A 20,424-nucleotide genomic window follows, 5' to 3' on the forward strand; every position below is an offset into this window, starting at 1 on the left:
GGTCCACGGCAAGATAAAAAATACCTTAAAGTATATTTAAAAATACTTTTAAAAAGTTTCTTTCTTTTCTTTGGTGAAATGTTAATTGATATATTCTAAAGTTTTTGGATATTTAAAAAGAAAAGTACACTATTTCTAAATTCAAAAACTGCTATACTTTCTGTAAATTCATTGGTGTTTTTCGGGTCAGCTGCAGTTATAAGTTTTTGAAAATGTTTTCATTCACAACATTATGCAAGTTTATGCAAATGAGGTAAATTAATAATACAGCAGAACATTAAGAACATTTATACCCTTAACCCCAACCCACCTTACCCAACATTTTTATTCTACACCCTTATCCCTAACCCATCTTACCAAAATAGATAAAAAATAAATCAAAAAATAAAAGTTTCATTACGTAAAATCTAAAAAAAAAATAAGTAAAACATTAGCCAATCAGAAGCGACCTTAGAACTGCAGCTGACGCGTGTTTTTCAGGTAATTTAAAGTATTTTTAAGAGTTAAATTTTTCAAAACACCCGTCACAAACAATACTTTTTTTCATATTTCAGAAAGTATGTCAAGGAATTTATATAGTTCAACTTCGTAGAATAACTGAGATGACGCGCAAGTTTCTTTGAGATTCAGAGACCCGACAAAAAGAAGCATCAAGAGGAAGACAAACACCATTAAAGAAATGTTTTACCTGCAAGAAACATACCACCACCGGACGCAAGGTTAGCTAATTTTGAAAACGCTTTGTACAGGTTAATTAGTAATATTAAATTTTAAAAATACAACAACAACTTATTAAACACTTTGAAAAAAGACATCAAAAATATAACATACTCCGACAAATTATTTATTTTTTCTGACAAATCAACTAACATTTACGAAATAGACAAAAACTCTTACAATAAACTTTTGAAAGAAAATATCACATCAGAATACAAAAATCAGACCCGGGCATAATCGAAAAATTAAATGAAGAAACTTACCAATTTATTAATAAATACAACGTAAAAGGCAAAATTAAAAAATAGAACAAAAACCCGCATTTATCACAATCAAAGACAACAAAAAATATTTTTCAAACAAACTAAACTGTAGAGTTTTGAACCCCTCTAAGTCCCCTTTCAACAATTATACCAAAGCTAAACTAGACACAATAGACAAAAGAACAATGGTAGGCTCAAAACTAGACCAGTTGAAAAACACAGACAGCATTGTCAACTGGTTCAATAAAAAAATTATTACTAAAACCCGATTCATAAAATTCATTATCACTAAATTTTACCCATCCATGACAAAAACAACCTTAATTAATTATTAAAACTTGCTGAAAAGTTCACACTAATCACAGACAACGACCAAAAATTAATATTACATTCATGCGTATCCACATTATTTTACGAAAATAAAACATGGTAAAAAATAAACACAACTGACCGTTTTAAGGTTTGCATGGGATCCTACAATGGAGCATGGTAGGACCATTTATGCTAAGCAAAATTTAAAAAAATTAATATATTCAACAACGAATGATTTGGAACTTGTAGAGACGATGGCCTCGCGGTCATATAATCAAAACCGCCGATAACCGTAGAAAACACAGCAAAAGCGCTACATAAGTTTTTTAATAAATTGGGTTTCAAAACAACGATAGACTCAGGTCTAATTCAAACAGACTTCCTAGACATATAGTTAAACCTAACCAACAAAACATACATCCCATTTAGAAAACAGAACTCGGATATCCTATATGTGAGTAAGCAACCACCCTAATCAAATATTAAAACGATTACCTATAAGTATCAACAAAAGACTAAACAATTTATCAAATAACCAATAATCATATAATCGTATAAAATATAGTTATCAATCAGCCATCGAATCCGCCAGCCACAAATTCAATCTAACATACCAGAAAGTAAATAAAACAACAAAAAGCAAAATTATTTATTTCAACCCACCTTTTTCCCTAACTGTACCCACTAAAATAGGCAAATAATTCTTAAACTTAGTAAAAAAACTGTTTGAAACAAACCACCGATACCACAAAATTTCTAACAGGAACACACTTAAAATTTCTTATAGCTGCATGGATAATTTCAAAACAAAAAATCCTAATAACAATAACAAAGTATTAACAACCTAAACCTCAAACAACAAGAAAAAATTTGCAACTGCAGGATAGAAAATGTCCTTTAAACAATAACTGCCTATCAAACAATATAATTTACCGAGCTATAATAAAAGCAAACAACATAACAAAATTTTACGTGGGTTGAACAAGCACAACATTCAAAAATAGATACAGTAATCATAAGGCAAGCTTTAATAATAAATTAAAAAGACATAATACAAAGTTATTAAACTACATATGGGAACTAAAAGACGCTAATAAAGACTATAATCTAAAATGGGCAATACTCTGCAGAACTAAATCAAAACCGAAAATAAAAAAGTAATTTACGTAGCCTAGAAAACTACGAGATTAAAAAAACTAAAAAAGAGTCATCGCTAAATAAAAAAAAAAACATCAACCCTGTCTTCACAACAAAAATATGTTTTTAAATGAACAAAAACATTGGTCAATAACAAAAAAATAAGCAACAAACGAAAACTAAAAATAAGAACATACAAGACAAAACAAAACATAAGAAAACTTGTACAGAAGTTATCTTTAAGATTAGCTAACTAATATTATTCAACTTTAATTTATTTGACACGTCATTATGTGTATTTTAGTAATTCTTTTTAAAAACTTGCTGTTAGCTTTATTATTGTTCTGATGAAACGCTTAATGCGTAGAAAACTATAGTAAACAAGTCGAACATTAGTTTTTTTTTTTGTATTATTAATAAATTTTAAAATATGTATCTTAAAGAGAGTATACATATTTCTTTAGGTTTTAGGTATTTTTGGGAGTAAATGTGACTCTCTTGAAGTAGTTAATAGTTTTTTTTCTCTTTCTAGTCCTAAAATTTCATTACAAATTAAAACTTTAACCACTTTTAAACAAAAACAAACCGCCTTATTCCATTTGTAATACTAAAAGTAACTTTAAAATGTATAATAAATAGTGCCTTTTGTGACATTTATATATCATCGGACACGTTCAAAATCCACCCTCCGTGATCAAAATCCACCCGATCAAAATCCACCCAGTCAAATTCGAGAACCACTTACGTAAGGGTTAGGGGTAACAGTGATAGTGAAAAATAAATAAATAAATAAAAATATTTTTTTTAATATATAAAATAAGTTAATAAATATAGCAAATAAAAAAAAATCGGGTGGAATTTGATAATATACCATATATCACAAACCGCTAGACCCACCTTTTCAGCCCACTGTGATTTGGATATGTCCGTTGAATAAAAGAAAGAACATACAAAAATATATCTTGTACAAAGAGCTTATTGCTGGAAAAAAATCTTGGGCACTCCCAACTAATATATCGGATTTTTTTCAAACGGGACATAAATGATTTGAACATTATCCTAAACAATTGGAAAGAAATTGTAATGGACAGTTGTAAGAGGAATAGTTCCTTGCAAGCCACTTTTAAAATTGATAAAAGTAAAATAATTATTGCATTTGATAACAAACACAAACTGAATAAAAATAAAACAAACATTGCCAAAAAGTTTCAATACAAAATTATTTGTAATTGAAGGAGGCCTACAACTACCATATCTGCCAATGTAACAAGCTTTAAACAACTTATGTATTAATCGGTTAAATTTTAATGATCAATAATATAGTCTTTTGAATGCCAAATAAAAAGCTTTTGAAAAACATTATACTTAAAATATAAACTATATTTTTATTAGCTTCACTTTTCTGTACTAAGTTATTCAGGGCTCATAAGTATTTTTTTTAAATTTTAGACTGAAGTTCCACAATCTAGACCAATTTATACTGACATTTTTCCTAACCTTTTTTGTTCGGCTCACAGTTTAGCTTTTAACCAGATAAAACAATGTAACCTGTTATAACTTATTAGATTAATTGTAATAGCGTAGTCTATTAATAATAGAACATTTTGGCACATATTTTTACCGAATTTTTTCATTAGATATGGCCTCTAGAAACGATTATAAAAGTTAGATAGAACTTGAATTGTCACTTGAGTGCTTTAGACATATTTAACCTTTTACTGTCGGAGTGCTAACTTACCAGTTCTTAATTTTTTTTTATAAATTGTGTTACAGCAAAACTGGTGCCCTCTATTTATGATAAATATACTTATTTCTAAGTCAGTTAAAAGTACATTACTAGCAAGAAGGTTATTAATATACACTCATAATTTGTTTTACAAACTCAGAAATTTACTGAAATTGATTAACAATTTTTTTAGAAATTCAAAATTTCAAGCATTTATTCTGTCAAATATTGACATATTGCCTACAAAAGGCAAATGGTCACTTAGAAAAAAATTCAAAATTTAATAATATATTTAAAAAAATAACATATTCTAAAACTATTATACATTTTCTAAGATTAAAAAAGCAAAAAACTGACATTTTGCTAACATTGCAGGGTTGCTACTGGTTTCTGAGATATTTCTTCCAGATTTTCTTAATATCTTCCAGGTTTTTAAAAGTACATATCTTTGGGTCTATTTTTATTTTGAAGTTAAGTTTAAGGTTAAAAACTGTGTTAAGTAGTATAACAACATTGAAAAGATACTGTAAAGCTACTTTTAAATGAGCTTATTAAAAAAAATTGATGATGACAAAAAATTGTTATTTATACGGTAGACTGTTCGTGTCAAATCAAAATTTTACTACTTAACATGTAAAAATTGTTTGAAATCCCTGGTTTTTTCAGGTATTGTGGCAACCCCAACATTGTCTTATTTTCTAAGAAATTCTTAACTTTTTCACTTACAAAAAAAAATTCTCAAATTTTCAAGCATTTTAACTGACAAAAACTGACATTTCCTAATTTTTCTAAAAAACTTATTTAGCCTAACGCGTATGAATCCTGCTTGTACTTTATTATTCAGGTCTTTTTTTGTTAATGAGTAGGAACCTCATTGAAGAAAATTTTAATTTTGTACATACTGACTTTTAAAGTTGCTGTAAAACGTAGTTTTTTTTTAGCAAATCAATCACGCATGATGTTCAAATTTCAATCTAACGAAAATAAATAAATGTTATAGACTAGTCGAAAACTAGTTAGTATAAAAACTAGTTTAATAGGTTTAAAAAGTTTAGACAAGCATGGTGAGTTTAAAAATTAAAAAAAAAAAAAAGCAAATAACTATTCAAAGATATAAATTTAAGCGTTTGTTAAGAAAGATACGAGCGAAACAAGCTCACTGGAATATATAATGATAACAAATTAAGCAGTATTCTTTCTTTATTACAATAACACATGTTTCTGTGTGTTAAGGGGTTAACACACTTCAACGGAGCTATGAAAAGTAATTTTCTTGATTGGTAGTTTCTTGAAGACTAGTTTCTTGATTTTCATAGCTCCGTTGAAGTGTGTTAACCCGTTAACATACGGAAACACTTGTTAGTGTAATAAAGATAGAATACTGTTTAGTTTGTAAAAATCAAACATAAATTTATGTTTAATTTTGTTTTAGTAGCTTGTAAATTATTCTTATTTTCTTAGTCGTAGCAAAAATGACTGATTGAATAAAATAAGCTCATAATGGGTATAAAAACTTTTTACAAAAGACAACATTGAGTCTGATTTATAAGCTTAAAGTTTATAAAGTAGGATAAACTTTGTGAAAATAGAAAATCTACTATATTTTGAATTACAATTAGTTTTGTAGAAAGTCTTTGATACAAACTCTTAGAAAATCATTTTATTATATTTACTTTTCTTGAAATGAAACCATTCTAAAAATCTATATCCTCCTAATTTTTTATTTCTTTCTATATTTTCACAAATATATGCTTATTAAAACATTAAAAATAACTGGTATGAGGCGTACTTTTCTAAATAACTAATTTAGTGAATACTATTAACATATATAATTGATTGTTGTTTGTTTATACATTATTAGAGATTGGACTATAAAATTCAAAAATTATTGCTTAAAAATTATAAATAGGAGGTGTATTTATAGTGAGATAGTCAAATTTCGCCTTTTTAAATCGCGTCTTTTATATCTTTGCTTATATTTAAAACAACTTTAGTTTTACAAAATGGTATGAAACAACAAGGAGCTTAGTTATGTAAAACATAAGACTTACTTTTAAAAAATAAAAACTTGTTAGGGGCTATTACTACAAACTTCTTTACAAATTGTGCTCATCGTGATTATTGACAGAAATATTTTTTATCAAAGTTTGTAACAAAATCAAATATGGATTGAAGTTGTAAAAAAAACTGTTGTCATCGATTTAAAAACATTTATCTCATAAATAAGATACCTATTCAAAGTTTAAACGATAGATAATCAAATTTATCAGAGAATAATATTAAAAATAATTAAAATAAAAGACTGTCGTTATTTTTTGAATATTTCTAGTAACAAATAAATTTCATCATTTTTATAAAAATAGATTACATGATTTACTTTAAACACATCACTGAAAACAACTTGAAATCTCTATTTAAGTATTAAACTCTCCTTTTTTTAATACAAGAAATCGTGTTTTATAAAACTATTAGTAAAGAAATAATAATGCATTTAAATTACACTTATAACAGTATTTTTTTAATAAACAAGATATATGAACAATCTAAATATTACTATAAAAAACAACACAAAAGCCTTCAATTGTTTCTACAAAAGATCTCACTCTGAAAATATATTTTTAATAATTAATATTCAAAATTTATGAAAAATAAAGATTTTTATCATTTCTATACCTTCAAAGTTTTGTCTGAAGATGGAGACTCTTCGAAGAGGCTTTTTGACACTGAAATATCAACTACAGAATCATTTTTTCCGTGAATTGCAAGGAATGGAGTTTTAAAACTACTCCTCAAATTCTTACAACATTCACCTAGTTTATTAAGTTCATGAACCATTTGTGATTTCAGCGTTCTAACTTTTAGCGGATCATTTTCACTGACGGTAAATTCCTGTTTGTTATACGTAAAAATAAAATCATTTATTACATAATTATTGAGTTAAGTTTGTACAACAAACACTTTAACTTTGTACTTTTATTGCTTTCATTATATAATCTTAATCATAATCACGAACTGTATTATAAGTATTTTAGAGTGAGTTATGTAATTGCTACAATAAACTAAGGGTTTTAATATTTTTCTACATTAAAGAAAATCAGTGTTTATCAAAATTAAAACTAGGCTTATGGTTCTAATCAAAATTCATTAACTTCTAACTTTATATAAAAACAAATCAAAGATAAAGCAAAAAAAACACTTGTTTATTTTAAAGAATATTTTCATTTAAATAAACATGCATACTGACTGATATCATTACAATAAAAAAAATGTTATAACTCCATCTGTAGTTAAACAACTTATAGCATTTGACTAAGTATAGAGCACTCTTTATGTCTACAAAAGTTAACTGAAATCCATTTTCCTAATCAATCCAAAGTATGACGTAAGCAATTTTTTACAAATAAAAAAAAATCAATAACTCCCTAATCAAAGATTAAACATCATGAGTTTAACATAAAACTTTTATATACTTTTTTAATACCTTATTTTTTCAAAAAGATCAGACTTTTCCAGTATCAGATTTTTTAAAAACTTCTATTAAATTGATTTTCAAAATTAAATAACAAATAAAAAAAAACTATAAAGTAAGTCAAAGTAACCAAGATTTAAAAATAAACTAATCTGCCGCTTGAGTGATTACTTTAAAAAGAGCCCGGAAAATGCGAACTTAGTAAAATTATGTTTTTATACACATAAAGCCAGAACTTCCCCAGTCTAATATGAACATAAAGCATTTAAGTTTTATTTTAACTTTAATGCACTTTATTTTATTGTTTGTTCGTAACATTATAGTTTATAATATTTGTTATAGCTTAAGTTTTGAAACTAAATTTAAAAATTTATCTATTTAAAAATAATAAAAGTTTATTATGGTTAAATATTATACTTTGCGCCTTCCTTTTAACTCATAAATGAGTATTAATTATATAAAACTCTTCGTTTAGTTAATCATAATATTGTTTAATTTTGATAATTTTAATTTAAAGACTATTTAAAAATTAAATTATAAATAGTAAAAATTATAGTAAATTTAGTAAAATTAATTAGTAAATATAGTAAAAATATAGTAAATATAGTAAAAATAGAACACAAAAAATTTGGCTCAAAAAAGCGAACTCACCAAAAGATTGCTATATTTTCTAAAATAATAACTATCCTTAAAGTATCTTTGTAAATGACTGCTTGCAGGAGATTTAGCCGACAAACTAATAACGTACTTTGCAAAATAACTCCTTACTTAAGTTCTTTAATTTATTTATAAATTGAACGATTTGTAAAACTAAAAGATGTAAAAGGATACAATTAGCTAAATAACTCTAGTCCCCTAATTCATTCAAAGCAAAAAAATCTATACTTAAGATATTTATAGGAGAATGGAAAAATAATTTTCAAAGAAAGCAATCAAGCAAATTATCTAATATATCAAATTATCTAATATATAATAAATCGGTAAAACAGTTGGACATAGTTCTAACATAGATAATTTTTAAAAGCTTTAAAATAAACCATAATTTAAATGCTGCGAGAATCCACTTAAAAACAACTTTGAATTATCTAGAACTCCATGCTAAACCCTTCCTTGTACTTTACTACTAAGCCTCCCTTGCGTATTATAGTCCTTAAACTGATTCAAGCCAATTGGCATACCATTTCAAGTCGGAACCATCAAAACAGGAACACGCTCTTCTTGTATTTGACTCGTAACTGGTACACCGGTAGTGTCACCGTTGGAATAGTCACCAACACTATCTAGACTTAGAGAATCAAAAAAAATCATGGCTTGATATAATTCATAGAAGCCAAGGAACTCCTTTGATTTAAACCTACTGGTTGATATACGATTGTGCAACCTTAGAAATTTTATGCTTCTTCGAGTGAGTCTCCATGAACCATTAATGACTATAAATTGATTGTGGAGAAGCATCTATTCCATTATTAGTCCACTTCTAACCCATTATAACGGATGAGCGCCGCTCTAATTCTGCAAGAGACAACATTTTGTCGCCACCTACTATAAAATTGTTTACCACAAACTGAAAAAAATCTGCAAATATCTTTTAAAAAGGGCTTTTATAAGGTGAATTGCGGTTGCAGCTTTGACAATTTCAGCCCGAACTGATTCATTTTTTTGTGTAATACCAACCCAGAAAACTATCTGTTGAAAACTCTTGTCTCTCCTTAGTGCGACGAATGTAACTTGTTGAGAACACAAGATCGTAAACTGACGAACACCTTTAATCTACTTTGTCCTTGTAAAATACAGTGCGTCATATCTAAAGTACGCTGACAAAGATAAAACATTTCTACCTTCTCAAATACACCTGAATACTTTTAAAAGCACTTTGACATTTAATTCATTGGTCAAATTTAGATAGCGCGATGCAGCATCTACAGGTAAATTAGTTTTACCAGGCATGTAAAGCTCTTTAAAGAGCCATCAAAATAACACATAAGCCAAAACAAAAACCAAGTATTTTAAAAATTTTAATTTATGTTTAGTAACAATTACCAGTTAAGAATATACTTTACTAAAATAATTTAATTTTCATAGTATACTAATAGTTTTTTTATTCTTACGTAGAATAAAATCAGATTAAATATAAAAATTACCTTTCCGTTTTCATCAGTCTTTACTTCACAATCATCCGACATAGTTTTTAACACAAAGTTTGGAAAAGTAAAAGACAATAGCGGTAGAAAAAATCTCTAAAAACAATATACATTTCAAAATCTGCATAAAAACAAAGTTTGTATTTTATTGTTAAAAAAATATTACTTGATTACTTTTTTTAATTACTGTTTTTTAATAACTGTGTTTAACGAAATAAATGTATGTAAATGTTAATTGCACTGTTCATTACTTTCGTTTATCTTTAATTTGTATAACTTTTAAGTTTTTTTTTATTCTTATGTTTCAATAAAGGGAAATGGAAATTTAAATTCCACTGTTCGTTATTTTCGTTAAATAAAAAATTGTAATGTGTTTGTTTTAAATATTATAAGATACACAACTTGTAAGTTTATAACTTATTTTCTGTTCCTTTAGTCAGGGTTGCCACTAGTTTTTTCCAAATTTTTTCCAGGTTTTCCAAATTTCTTCCAGGTTTAAAAAGTACACCTTTTTAGGTCTATTTTTAGTTTAAAGTTAAGCTAAAGGTAAGAAATTTTGTTAAATAGTATAAAAACATTGAAAAGATACTGTAAAGCTACTGTAAGTATGTTTTTTAATAAAACATTTTTTTGATGATGACAAAAGTTTTTTATTTATATGATAGATTTTTTGCGTCAAATCAAAATTTTACGACTGAACATGCGAAAATTGTAAAAATTCCAGGTTTTTTCAGGTTTTTTTTCAAATTTTCTCAAATTCCAGGTTTTTCCAGAACTTTTCGCCTACATTGTCAAATTCCAGGTTTTTCCAGGATTCCAGGTAAAGTGACAACCCTGTTTAGTTGAAAGTTATCTAAATTTAATACACAGTATAATATATTTTAAAATATAATACTTTTCTACAAGCACTTTTAGGTTTGTTTTTAAATTTCAAAAAGAAAAACATTTTAAACACAGCGTTTTTTGGCTAAAATGTGCGTACCATACTGGCAGTTCGTATCTAAGAAGTGCGTACCTAGTTGGCAGGTTACTGTATTTACTTCATTTAATCAGTATCACGTTTTAGTTTGTGTTAAAAAGTTTATACCTCATTAGCTTTAATAATCTAAGTTGATTGATTAAACAAAGACATGCAGATCATAACAATATCTTCTATCCCTTATATATCCTCTATTATTCAGCCAGGGTTGCCAAAGGTTTTTTAAAATATGTTTCCAAGTTTTCTTATTTTCTTTCAGGCTTTTTAAATTACAAGCTTATTTTGTTCATTATTAGTATAGAACTTAAGAAAAAAATATCGTAAATAGTATAAATTTTTTGAAAAGATACTGTATGGTAATATAAATGTGTTTTATAATAAATAAAATTCTAAATTTTACACAAAAAATTATTACATATGATAGATTTTTGTATCTAATCTAAATTTCATTTTCATACTTCTAAAAATTGTTTAAAACTCCAGGTTTTTCAATGTTAAGTTCACTATTGCTTTTAATGGAAACCACAGGTGGTCAAAGCTTTATAAAACTTCTAATAAGAACAAGTTAAAAAAACGATAAGGAGTAATTTAGAAAAATCTGTTAGTATGTTAAAAATATTTAATTTACTTGAAACTTTTTTTAAGCTAATTTTGATTATGACACTAAAAACTAAGAAAATTTATTTTTTGCAAATTTTGAATATGTAACTAAATAATGAATTTTATGTATTAAATGTAAAAATTGAGACAGTAAGTTACAAGTGTGTAGTAGTAGCCTATTAAATATTATTAAAACGATATGTTTATTTCTTTCATTATATTAATACTGACAATTAAGTTTTATAAATGCTTAGTTATGTTTTTTTGCGATTATTATTATTTATACTATTTTTTTGTTTTTATATTTCTAAAGTGCAGATCTTTCAATGCAAAGATGCACAATTTTACGAAACTAAATTTGCAGTATCTATAAATTGCCAACAAAAATCGAAACACTTCGATGCTAAAGTGTAGTAGTAAGTCGCTAAGTGACTGCAATATTTTTTCATAAAAGCATATAAACATACGTTATAAACACGCAAGTGTTTATTATATAGAAGCAAAATAATCATTCTCGATGAACACGTCTGGGCCTGAGTACTAGTTGATAAAACAAATGGTTTGTTTTTGGTTAGTACTGCATGTTTGATGTTTTTGATCAACTAAATCTCAAGACATTGTTCCAAAGACTAAATTGTATTTTTTTAACTCAAATAATTTTGCTGAGCTTTAAAGGAAACTGATTATAGATATTTTTCAGTTTTTTTCACACGTAAAATGTAAAAATAGTAATTTTTAGTTTTACTTTCACTTTTAAAATGTCAAGCTTGAGAAAAAAGTTGTGATGAAATTTTTCCTTTAAAAAAATTGTTCAACAGTTTTTTAAATCCTGTTAAATCTAAACTGTAGAGTGTAGACGCTTGTAAAAGCACCGAAAGAAAAAAATTTAGCTTCAAACATAAATCTTGAGCTCACTTAACAACACCTTCTGCTTTTGTCCCAAAAGAACTTTACAACTTCATCTAGAAATGACGCTTTCGCGGTTAACATATGACGTCACAATTAAGAAATTCTGGAACAATGCTGAAAAACAAGCGATTAAGAATTGATGTTTTCTAAATGTTAGAGATTTTAAATAAATCAGATGCGTCATAGTTTTTCAATCCAGATCAAGATGGCCGTACCCTGGCCCTACCAAACCTATATAGTGGAGAAGTTCGAAGTAGAGTAGCATAAAGTGAAACAGTGTGAGTGAAGAATTATGAACTAATTATTGACTCTATCATAGAACTGTTAATTTTTATTTAAATGTTTTTTTTGAATACAGTAACCTCTCGCTTATTTACGCACATTGTGTCCACAGAAAAAATGCGTAAAGATACGAGAGATCGTAAAGATACGAGAGGTACCAAATATACTTACTATAATGGCTGTTTTTAGATATTTCTTTTAGTTAAAAGCAGACTGGGTACTTTCTCACTTTTTAAAAATTTGTTTAATTTATTTATAAATATGTATACAAAAGATAAAACTATACATATATTAAAAAAAAGGATTTAAATTTATATAAAATAATAACACTTTTATAAAATTTTTACTAATTTTAATAATAAGTAGTTTTTATCTTTATTTATTTTTGATTTATTTGATACTGAACATTTATATTCTATTCTACTTAGCAAATTCAATTTATAATTAAGCATTTGTGTTAAACGTAACCTCTATATTTATTAAGTATCACTGCTACTTTTTGCTAGGAAGTTTCATAAGATTTCTTTTTTAGATGTTTGTTCATATATAGGGAAAGAGTGCTGTATTATTGGTTTGTGTTTTAAACTTTCATTATTTCATTATACTTTCATTATTTAACACAGTCATATTTCTTTCAGAATTTTAGTTTAAACTCTTATTGTTAACAAAATTTCTGATATACTGAGGTATAACTAAATGTTTATCAATTAGTCAAGGAACATAAGTTTACAAAGTTTAAAGATATAGTGAAGTTAGTTAGTATTTAAAAACATTTTTTACATTAAAAATTTAAAATAAATCTAATTTGTGCAATATTAAAACATATTAAATGTTTTTTTTAATTTTATAGAATTGTAAAATGCGTAACTAAACGAGAGTGCGTAACGTCACGAGTGCGTAAAGATGCGAGAGGTTACTGTATATATTTTTCAAAGATAACTTGTAACAAAATATACATTTTGTTGTTTTTTTAAATGACCGCCAGGGGGCGTTAGACGATTGTTTATCAAATCAACACACAATAAAACTTAAAATATGTCTGTTATTACGCTCAGTTAAGCCATAAGACCGTGCGAGATGCACACTAATTGATTATAAGAACTTTTTTATTATTTTCATTTTATAAGATCTTGATGTTTATTTGCATTATTATATTATATTGTGCTTAGTTTAACCATCGTTGTGCATGAAGCACGACATATATTAAGACTCTGTATTATTAGTAGTGTTATTAAGACCTATTTTGTATTTAAGATTTGTGACATCCAGGCACTTTAAGAACATTATTAAGACATTTGACTTGAAGAATTTGGTTTTTACTTGTTGTGTTTATATTCGCAGTTTTATTCTACTGATAAATTGGCTGCTTTATTATTTCTACTTCCTAATTTTCACATTAACATTACGTTTTCAATAAACTCACTTCATTAAAGAAATTATATATATTAAGTTTATTACATACTTATTAATTACTAAGTTAAACCTAATGAGTAAGGTAAATTCAGTAAAAACCTCAAGAGCTAAACGCGCTAAGAGTTTAGCACAAAAAAGGGGACTTCCCCTAATTAAAGGTAGTTCCTACCTCAGGCCCTGGAGGACTACAATTGGTGACCTTGACACACGACCGGACACAAGACCTTCTAATACAACAGAGGCTAACCCAGACGCGATGGCTTTGCCAAACAATCCTAGCTCAAGTAGTATTGATAGACCGACTATGACTGAACAGCAAGGTGACAGTCAAATGTTAGGAAGAGGATTACCGCCTTTCAATACGGTAAGGGACGAAGATCCTACTACTAGTGGACTTACTAGCTTAGTAGCCGAACTACGAGAGCTTAGATGTCAGAATCAGGAATTTGATAGACAGGCCTTACAAGCACAAATTAGACAGGAAAGAGAGAGACTCAGGACAAATCAGGATAGAATTAGGTTTGACATAGAGTCACCTCAGTACATGCCTGCAAGAGAAACCTTTCGCCACACAGAAACGCCAAGGTATTCAACTAGTCCCAGAGACAACCAAACATTAAGACAAACAATAACTCAGACAGAAAGATTCAATAAGGAAATCAGCTCATACCCAGAGTTTATCAATTTAGGTGACAGTAGACTTAAGTGACTGAAGTCATTTAAATTTGATATTGATGACGCAAAGGCACAATTTCTTTACTTTGAAGAACGAATGGCCGACCATGGCATAGTTGATAACACAGAAAAATACTGGGTGATTCGTGATTTTTGGCCAAACAAAGACATGTCAGACTATAACTTGTGTACAGCGCCTAAAGATAGAAACTTTGGAAGTTTACGTAAATATCTCCTGGAAAAAGATGGAGTTTTGCCACATATTTTACTGCCAAAGAAAGAATTTAAGTCTGTTAGTGGGTACGACCTGAACACTGAAGTAAGTAGGTGTTTACTCGACTTGAAGAACGAAGAGGTATTGCAAAAATTTTTATACTTGCACCTATTACCAAACCATTTGAAAAACAGGGTGTCAAGTAGCCTTTCACTAGGATTAGAAGATTTCAAAAGGTATGTGATGCACATTTGTGATATGGATTTTAGGCAAACAAGGGATGAAGGAAAAAATGTAAGGTATAGTTTTAACAGATTTAGTAAAGAACGATCTAAATCAAATTATTATGTTAACAACCAAAGAAATATTAGTCCAAATAATGAATACAACAGCATAATTGAAAATATCAACCATCCTATAAATACCTACACTCAAAACCAAAGCATTTCTGTACATAAAGATAATGACAAAATTCTAAAACACTGTTCGTTCGCTACCAGAAAAGCTCCTTTAGTTAGAACGATTAGAACGTTTAAAACAGCTAGACTTAAAAAAACAAGATCTAAAAAGACTTTAGAATCTGGAATTACTGGCCGAGTGGTGTGGTTTAATGTACGCAAAGGCTACGGATTTATTCATCGTGACGATCAAAACACTGATACTTTTGTCCATCAAACTGCCATTACCAAAAAAAAACCAAATAAATTATTAAGATCAGTCGCACAAGGCGAAGTTGTCCAGTTCGATATTGTTATGGGTAAAAAGAACATGCCTGAGGCCTCAAACGTATCAGGTCCGAACGGCAAACCTGTCCGGGGGTCCAAGTATGCCCCAAACAGATGGCCAAGCTATAGCCAGCAAAGGCCTCAACAAAACAATTATATGAGTAATGGTTATTGCAAACTAAGAAACTATCATCAGTATAAGAGAAGATCAAGCAACTACAGAAGAAGATACACATACGAGCATGATCCTAGAGTAATAAATAAACATTATGAAATGTACGAACAAAACTCCAGCTGCTACGAATCTTCTGAAAACAGTGAATCTGGATATGACTCAGATACCAACAATTTATTTTACAACTATGCAGAAAGTATAGATTCAAAACACTTTTAGTCTCAAAAGCTTAAATATTGTAAATAATCTTTTTATCAGGCAAGCAACCTTAAAATTTTTTTAAATCTATTAAAAAAACTTTTAGAAAAACAGGATAAAAATTTTGAGAAACACTCATTAGAACGTTTGACTGAATTTCATAAAAATCAATTAAACAATATTCTATATAAATTTAAACAAGTGATATAGCAGCAAATTTGTTGGTTGTGACATTATGTTGAATTAAATAATTTTTCAAAGATTTATTTAAATTAATAACTTCTGTTGCTTTAAAGCTTTAGTCTTGTTTGAACAAAAAGCTTAAATAATTAAACTTGATAATTTAAACGCTTTTTGACATTAGTCAAATTAACTGTAAACTGTAAAATTTTTGTAGCTTAAAAACTTTTTTATGCAACCCTTATAAGTTCAATGTGACTAAATGTAAAAAGCTTTCAAACAACAAATTCGAAATTGCTTATCATTTTGAATAATCAATTTTGAATAATTTAAGTATTTTATCTTAAAACAACCTTATTAAGTAAAACATAATCAAATTAAAATAAAATTAAGATATGTTAAAATGTTTTTTAATTTAATGTATTTTTAAGATTCAATGTAGATTTTTTTTGTTAAACATTTTAATTTTTATGGTTATAAGTTTTATAATTTCTTGTGGTGAGAGGTTTTAAAGAATTTTTAATTTTGAATTATGTATGTATTTGATCAAGTTTATTTTTAAAGGGAACATAAAAAAAAGCAGTGTGTGAAGTCAGTTTTAAATTTTGTTGTAACTAAAAAGTTTGTTATTGCTTAAAGTGCGAGTAAAAATGGCAGCTGATAAAAAGTTTTCAAAAAGTTTTCCACTAAGATTTAAAAAAATTGCAACTCGGTTAGAAAAGTAAAACGGCTTGTTAAAATTTGTTTTAAGTGTAAGATAGGTCAAATTTTACGACCATAAATGAAAAGCTTTTTCAAGCTATTTAAAGAACCAAATTAAGTTCAATAGTGTGTTTTTCTTAAAAAAATACATCTTTTACCTAATTAAACTTTGGCCTTTTAATTTTTAAGTCAATTTTTACAGCTTTTAATAAAAAACATGTGTAAAATTATATTAATCACTAAATTAACTTGCTTTCTTAAACCAATATCTTTTGACCTATAAAACTTAAAATGATTTAATACAATATTCAAACTTTGTTGCTATAACTTTCTTAAAATTGTTTCGTAAAGTGTTACTTTAAAAGTTTTTAAAGCTCATTGATTTTTTCGCTTAGTAAACTGGGAAGACGTAAAAGTTTTACAGTTGGCTAATCACGTATATTAAACTCGGGTAATTAAACTTTACTAGTAGCAAAATTATACGGAAAGCATGAAAAAATTTGCGATTTAAGAAAAAATAAAAGTTTTTTTATTGCAATAAGCATGGAGATTAAAATTATTAACTTTGCAACAGAGGGAATTGGAATTGCTTTCACACATTGTTTTTAAAACTTGTTTTTTTTATTAATTCGTTTATTTTAAGCAATACTTTAAGAGGTTTACTGTATTATGTTCTAATAAGTAATTTTATAACTTTTTTTTTTGACAATTAAAATTTTAATAACGTTGTTTTTGAGCAAAGCTGTTAACTATTAGAAATTAAAAATATATTAACACTTTTTTTTCCAAATTAACCCCAAACAGTTTTAAAATATTAAAAGCTTACCTTTTTATCGATATCGCTATTAATGTTCTTTTATTGCTTGCCTTGTGTATATATAAAAAGACTTTTGTATTTGATTTTTTGTTATTAATGGTTGAGAAGAAAAACTGTTTGATAACCATGATTATGTTATATATTAATCAAAAAAATTGATTGAAAATTTACAAACCATAACGATGCTAGTAAGCAAGAAAGTTTATATACGCAAGGCGCAAATACTTGCTCTTGTGCATAGCCTAACGGAGAAAACACTAAAAACGTCATCAGATAGTTAAAGAGACGCAAAGCAATGTTTCTGAAGTGTGAAGTCATTTGTAGCTGTTACACACCACAGCTGATGTTACAAACAGATCGAACCAAGCTGAAGAGAGGTATTCAACGGACAGACAGGCTTAGCGCCTAAAAGTGGTCAGATTGGAGAGGCAGGCAGAAAAAGCAGCAGCTGACGGCCGCCGATGGAGTTAAGACTTATAAAAATTTCTGAGAGACAGTATTATATACTTTTCACTATTGTATAAACACTTGTAAGAACCACTTGAACTTAGAAATAATACTATCTAACGATTTTGTACATTTTGAAAATTAACATTACTCAAACATTATGCAATAATAATTGTAAGAAACACTTAAAAACGTTGCAAGACCCCATCAAAAGACTTCAATTGAGGACTTTTTGGTGGGAAAATGTAACAAAATATTCATTTTGTTGTTTTTTAAATGACCGCCAGGGGGCGTTAGACGATTGTTTATCAAATCAACACACAATAAAACTTAAAATATGTCTGTTATTACGCTCAGTTAAGCCATAAGACCGTGCGAGAGGCACACTAATTGATTATAAGAACTTTTTTATTATTTTCATTTTATAAGATCTTGATGTTTATTTGCATTATTATATTATATTGTGCTTAGTTTAACCATCGTTGTGCATGAAGCACGACATATATTAAGACTCTGTATTATTAGTAGTGTTATTAAGACCTATTTTGTATTTAAGATTTGTGACATCCAGGCACTTTAAGAACATTATTAAGACATTTGACTTGAAGAATTTGGTTTTTACTTGTTGTGTTTATATTCGCAGTTTTATTCTACTGATAAATTGGCTGCTTTATTATTTCTACTTCCTAATTTTCACATTAACATTACGTTTTCAATAAACTCACTTCATTAAAGAAATTATATATATTAAGTTTATTACATACTTATTAATTACTAAGTTAAACCTAATGAGTAAGGTAAATTCAGTAAAAACCTCAAGAGCTAAACGCGCTAAGAGTTTAGCACAAAAAAGGGGACTTCCCCTAATTAAAGGTAGTTCCTACCTCAGGCCCTGGAGGACTACAAACTAAGTATATAACTTTTTCAAAATTAACAACCAAAACTTTAGTCACGAAAAATTAAAATTGAAACTAAGATAGGATTTTAGTTTTTGTTATCTTTTAAAGGCTGTATGTAACTTATTATAATTTAAAAGAAAGTTTGAGGAAAGTTGCCAATATTGCATACTTCATTTGGTAATATAAAGAAATAATTAATTTAGAACTAAAAATATCTATGAAAATAAACAGGCTTTGAAGTTTTTTTAAGCGAGTTTTTGAAAAATAGGTAAACTAGCTTACTGTAAGATGCTAGCATTTTGAAATGTGTATAAAGAAGAATTTGAATTTCGATTTCGCGCAATTAGTGTTTTATTTTCTTTAAGTCGGTACGTTTAAAAACGATATAATGTATTCGATTTTAGTTTTTTTAAGACAATTTTTGGAAATATAACTTTTGTAATATCGTTCGTTAATGTTTTTTATCACTTTAGTTTTAGTCAAGCTTCTGTATGTTGTGTAGTGTTCATTTATTTCAATCTTAATTCTGTTTTAGTTCGCAATAATAAACTGTTTATCTCATTTGATTGAATACCATAATATGATTGTAAGGTTCTTCTCTTTTATCTATCTTCTTATAACCCGGTATTTATACTAATCCTTTTTATCAACACGTTTGTATTCTAACTTTGACAGTACTAGCTTTATGTTAAAAGTTTTTAGGAAATTACTTATATTTTATACTTTATGTTTTCATATAGGATCCAATATTTATTTTTGTTAAAAAAGTATTGGTCCCCTCCGTATGGCCTTAAATTTAATGAAAATAATAAATTACGTAATTGTTGACTTCGTTTATTAGAAAAACTTTAATTTAGAGCAAACATGTTAGCTATAAATATGAACAGTTTATAATCACTAAAAATTGTTCAAAAAAAGCTTAACTTTCAAAAATTGCATTGTTTTAATAAAAACGAAAAAAGTTATGCACATAAAGCTATGAATAATTTAAAGTAACCTGTACTTTATTTACAATTGGTCCCATCATTCCTGCAAGTAGTATTGCTCCATTCACTTTACTTTTTCTTTCGCTAGCTATTACAAGCGCCATGGCCCCACCCTTTTTTAATTTCATGTAATTTTACTTAAAAGATAGGCAAAAAACTAACAGTAAACTACAATTCATTTCGAAAACGTATATTCAACTGTTGCAAAGAAAGCGAAAATATATTAAAAATCCCACAAAACATTTGACATAATAATTCAAATCATACAAAAAATGACAAATTAAAATTATTCCTTTTAATTTTTTTATCTCTTTTATTCTAAAATTTTAAACTATTAATTTGTTTATACTAATACCCAACTTAAAAAAATAAACAGCCCTATAAGAGTAAAAAATTCAATCTTGAAATATTAAAAAACCAAAAACAAAAACATTTAAGGAAACAAATAATTTTTAGTA

At 27.4% G+C, this 20,424-nt stretch overlaps 1 protein-coding gene across 4 annotated transcripts in view; it reads right to left on the reverse strand.

Annotated features, from left to right (window-relative positions):
• Positions 1-20,424, reverse strand: part of LOC145838458 (monoglyceride lipase-like) — a 55,464-nt gene that overhangs the window by 15,748 nt on the left and 19,292 nt on the right. For all 4 annotated transcript variants that reach the window (XM_082946053.1, XM_082946054.1, XM_082946056.1 and 1 more), the window contains 3 exons: positions 19,978-20,079; positions 9,766-9,861; positions 6,829-7,044 (listed from right to left, as the gene is read on the reverse strand). In XM_082946053.1, the coding sequence (XP_082802179.1) occupies positions 6,829-7,044; positions 9,766-9,861; positions 19,978-20,079 (414 nt within the window). The remainder of the gene's footprint in view (positions 1-6,828; positions 7,045-9,765; positions 9,862-19,977; positions 20,080-20,424) is intronic.

Source organism: Thalia democratica, chromosome 6 (genome assembly GCF_965202585.1).
Source record: "Thalia democratica chromosome 6, ktThaDemo2.hap1.1, whole genome shotgun sequence".
In the NCBI taxonomy this organism is placed as follows: Eukaryota; Metazoa; Chordata; class Thaliacea; order Salpida; family Salpidae; genus Thalia; species Thalia democratica.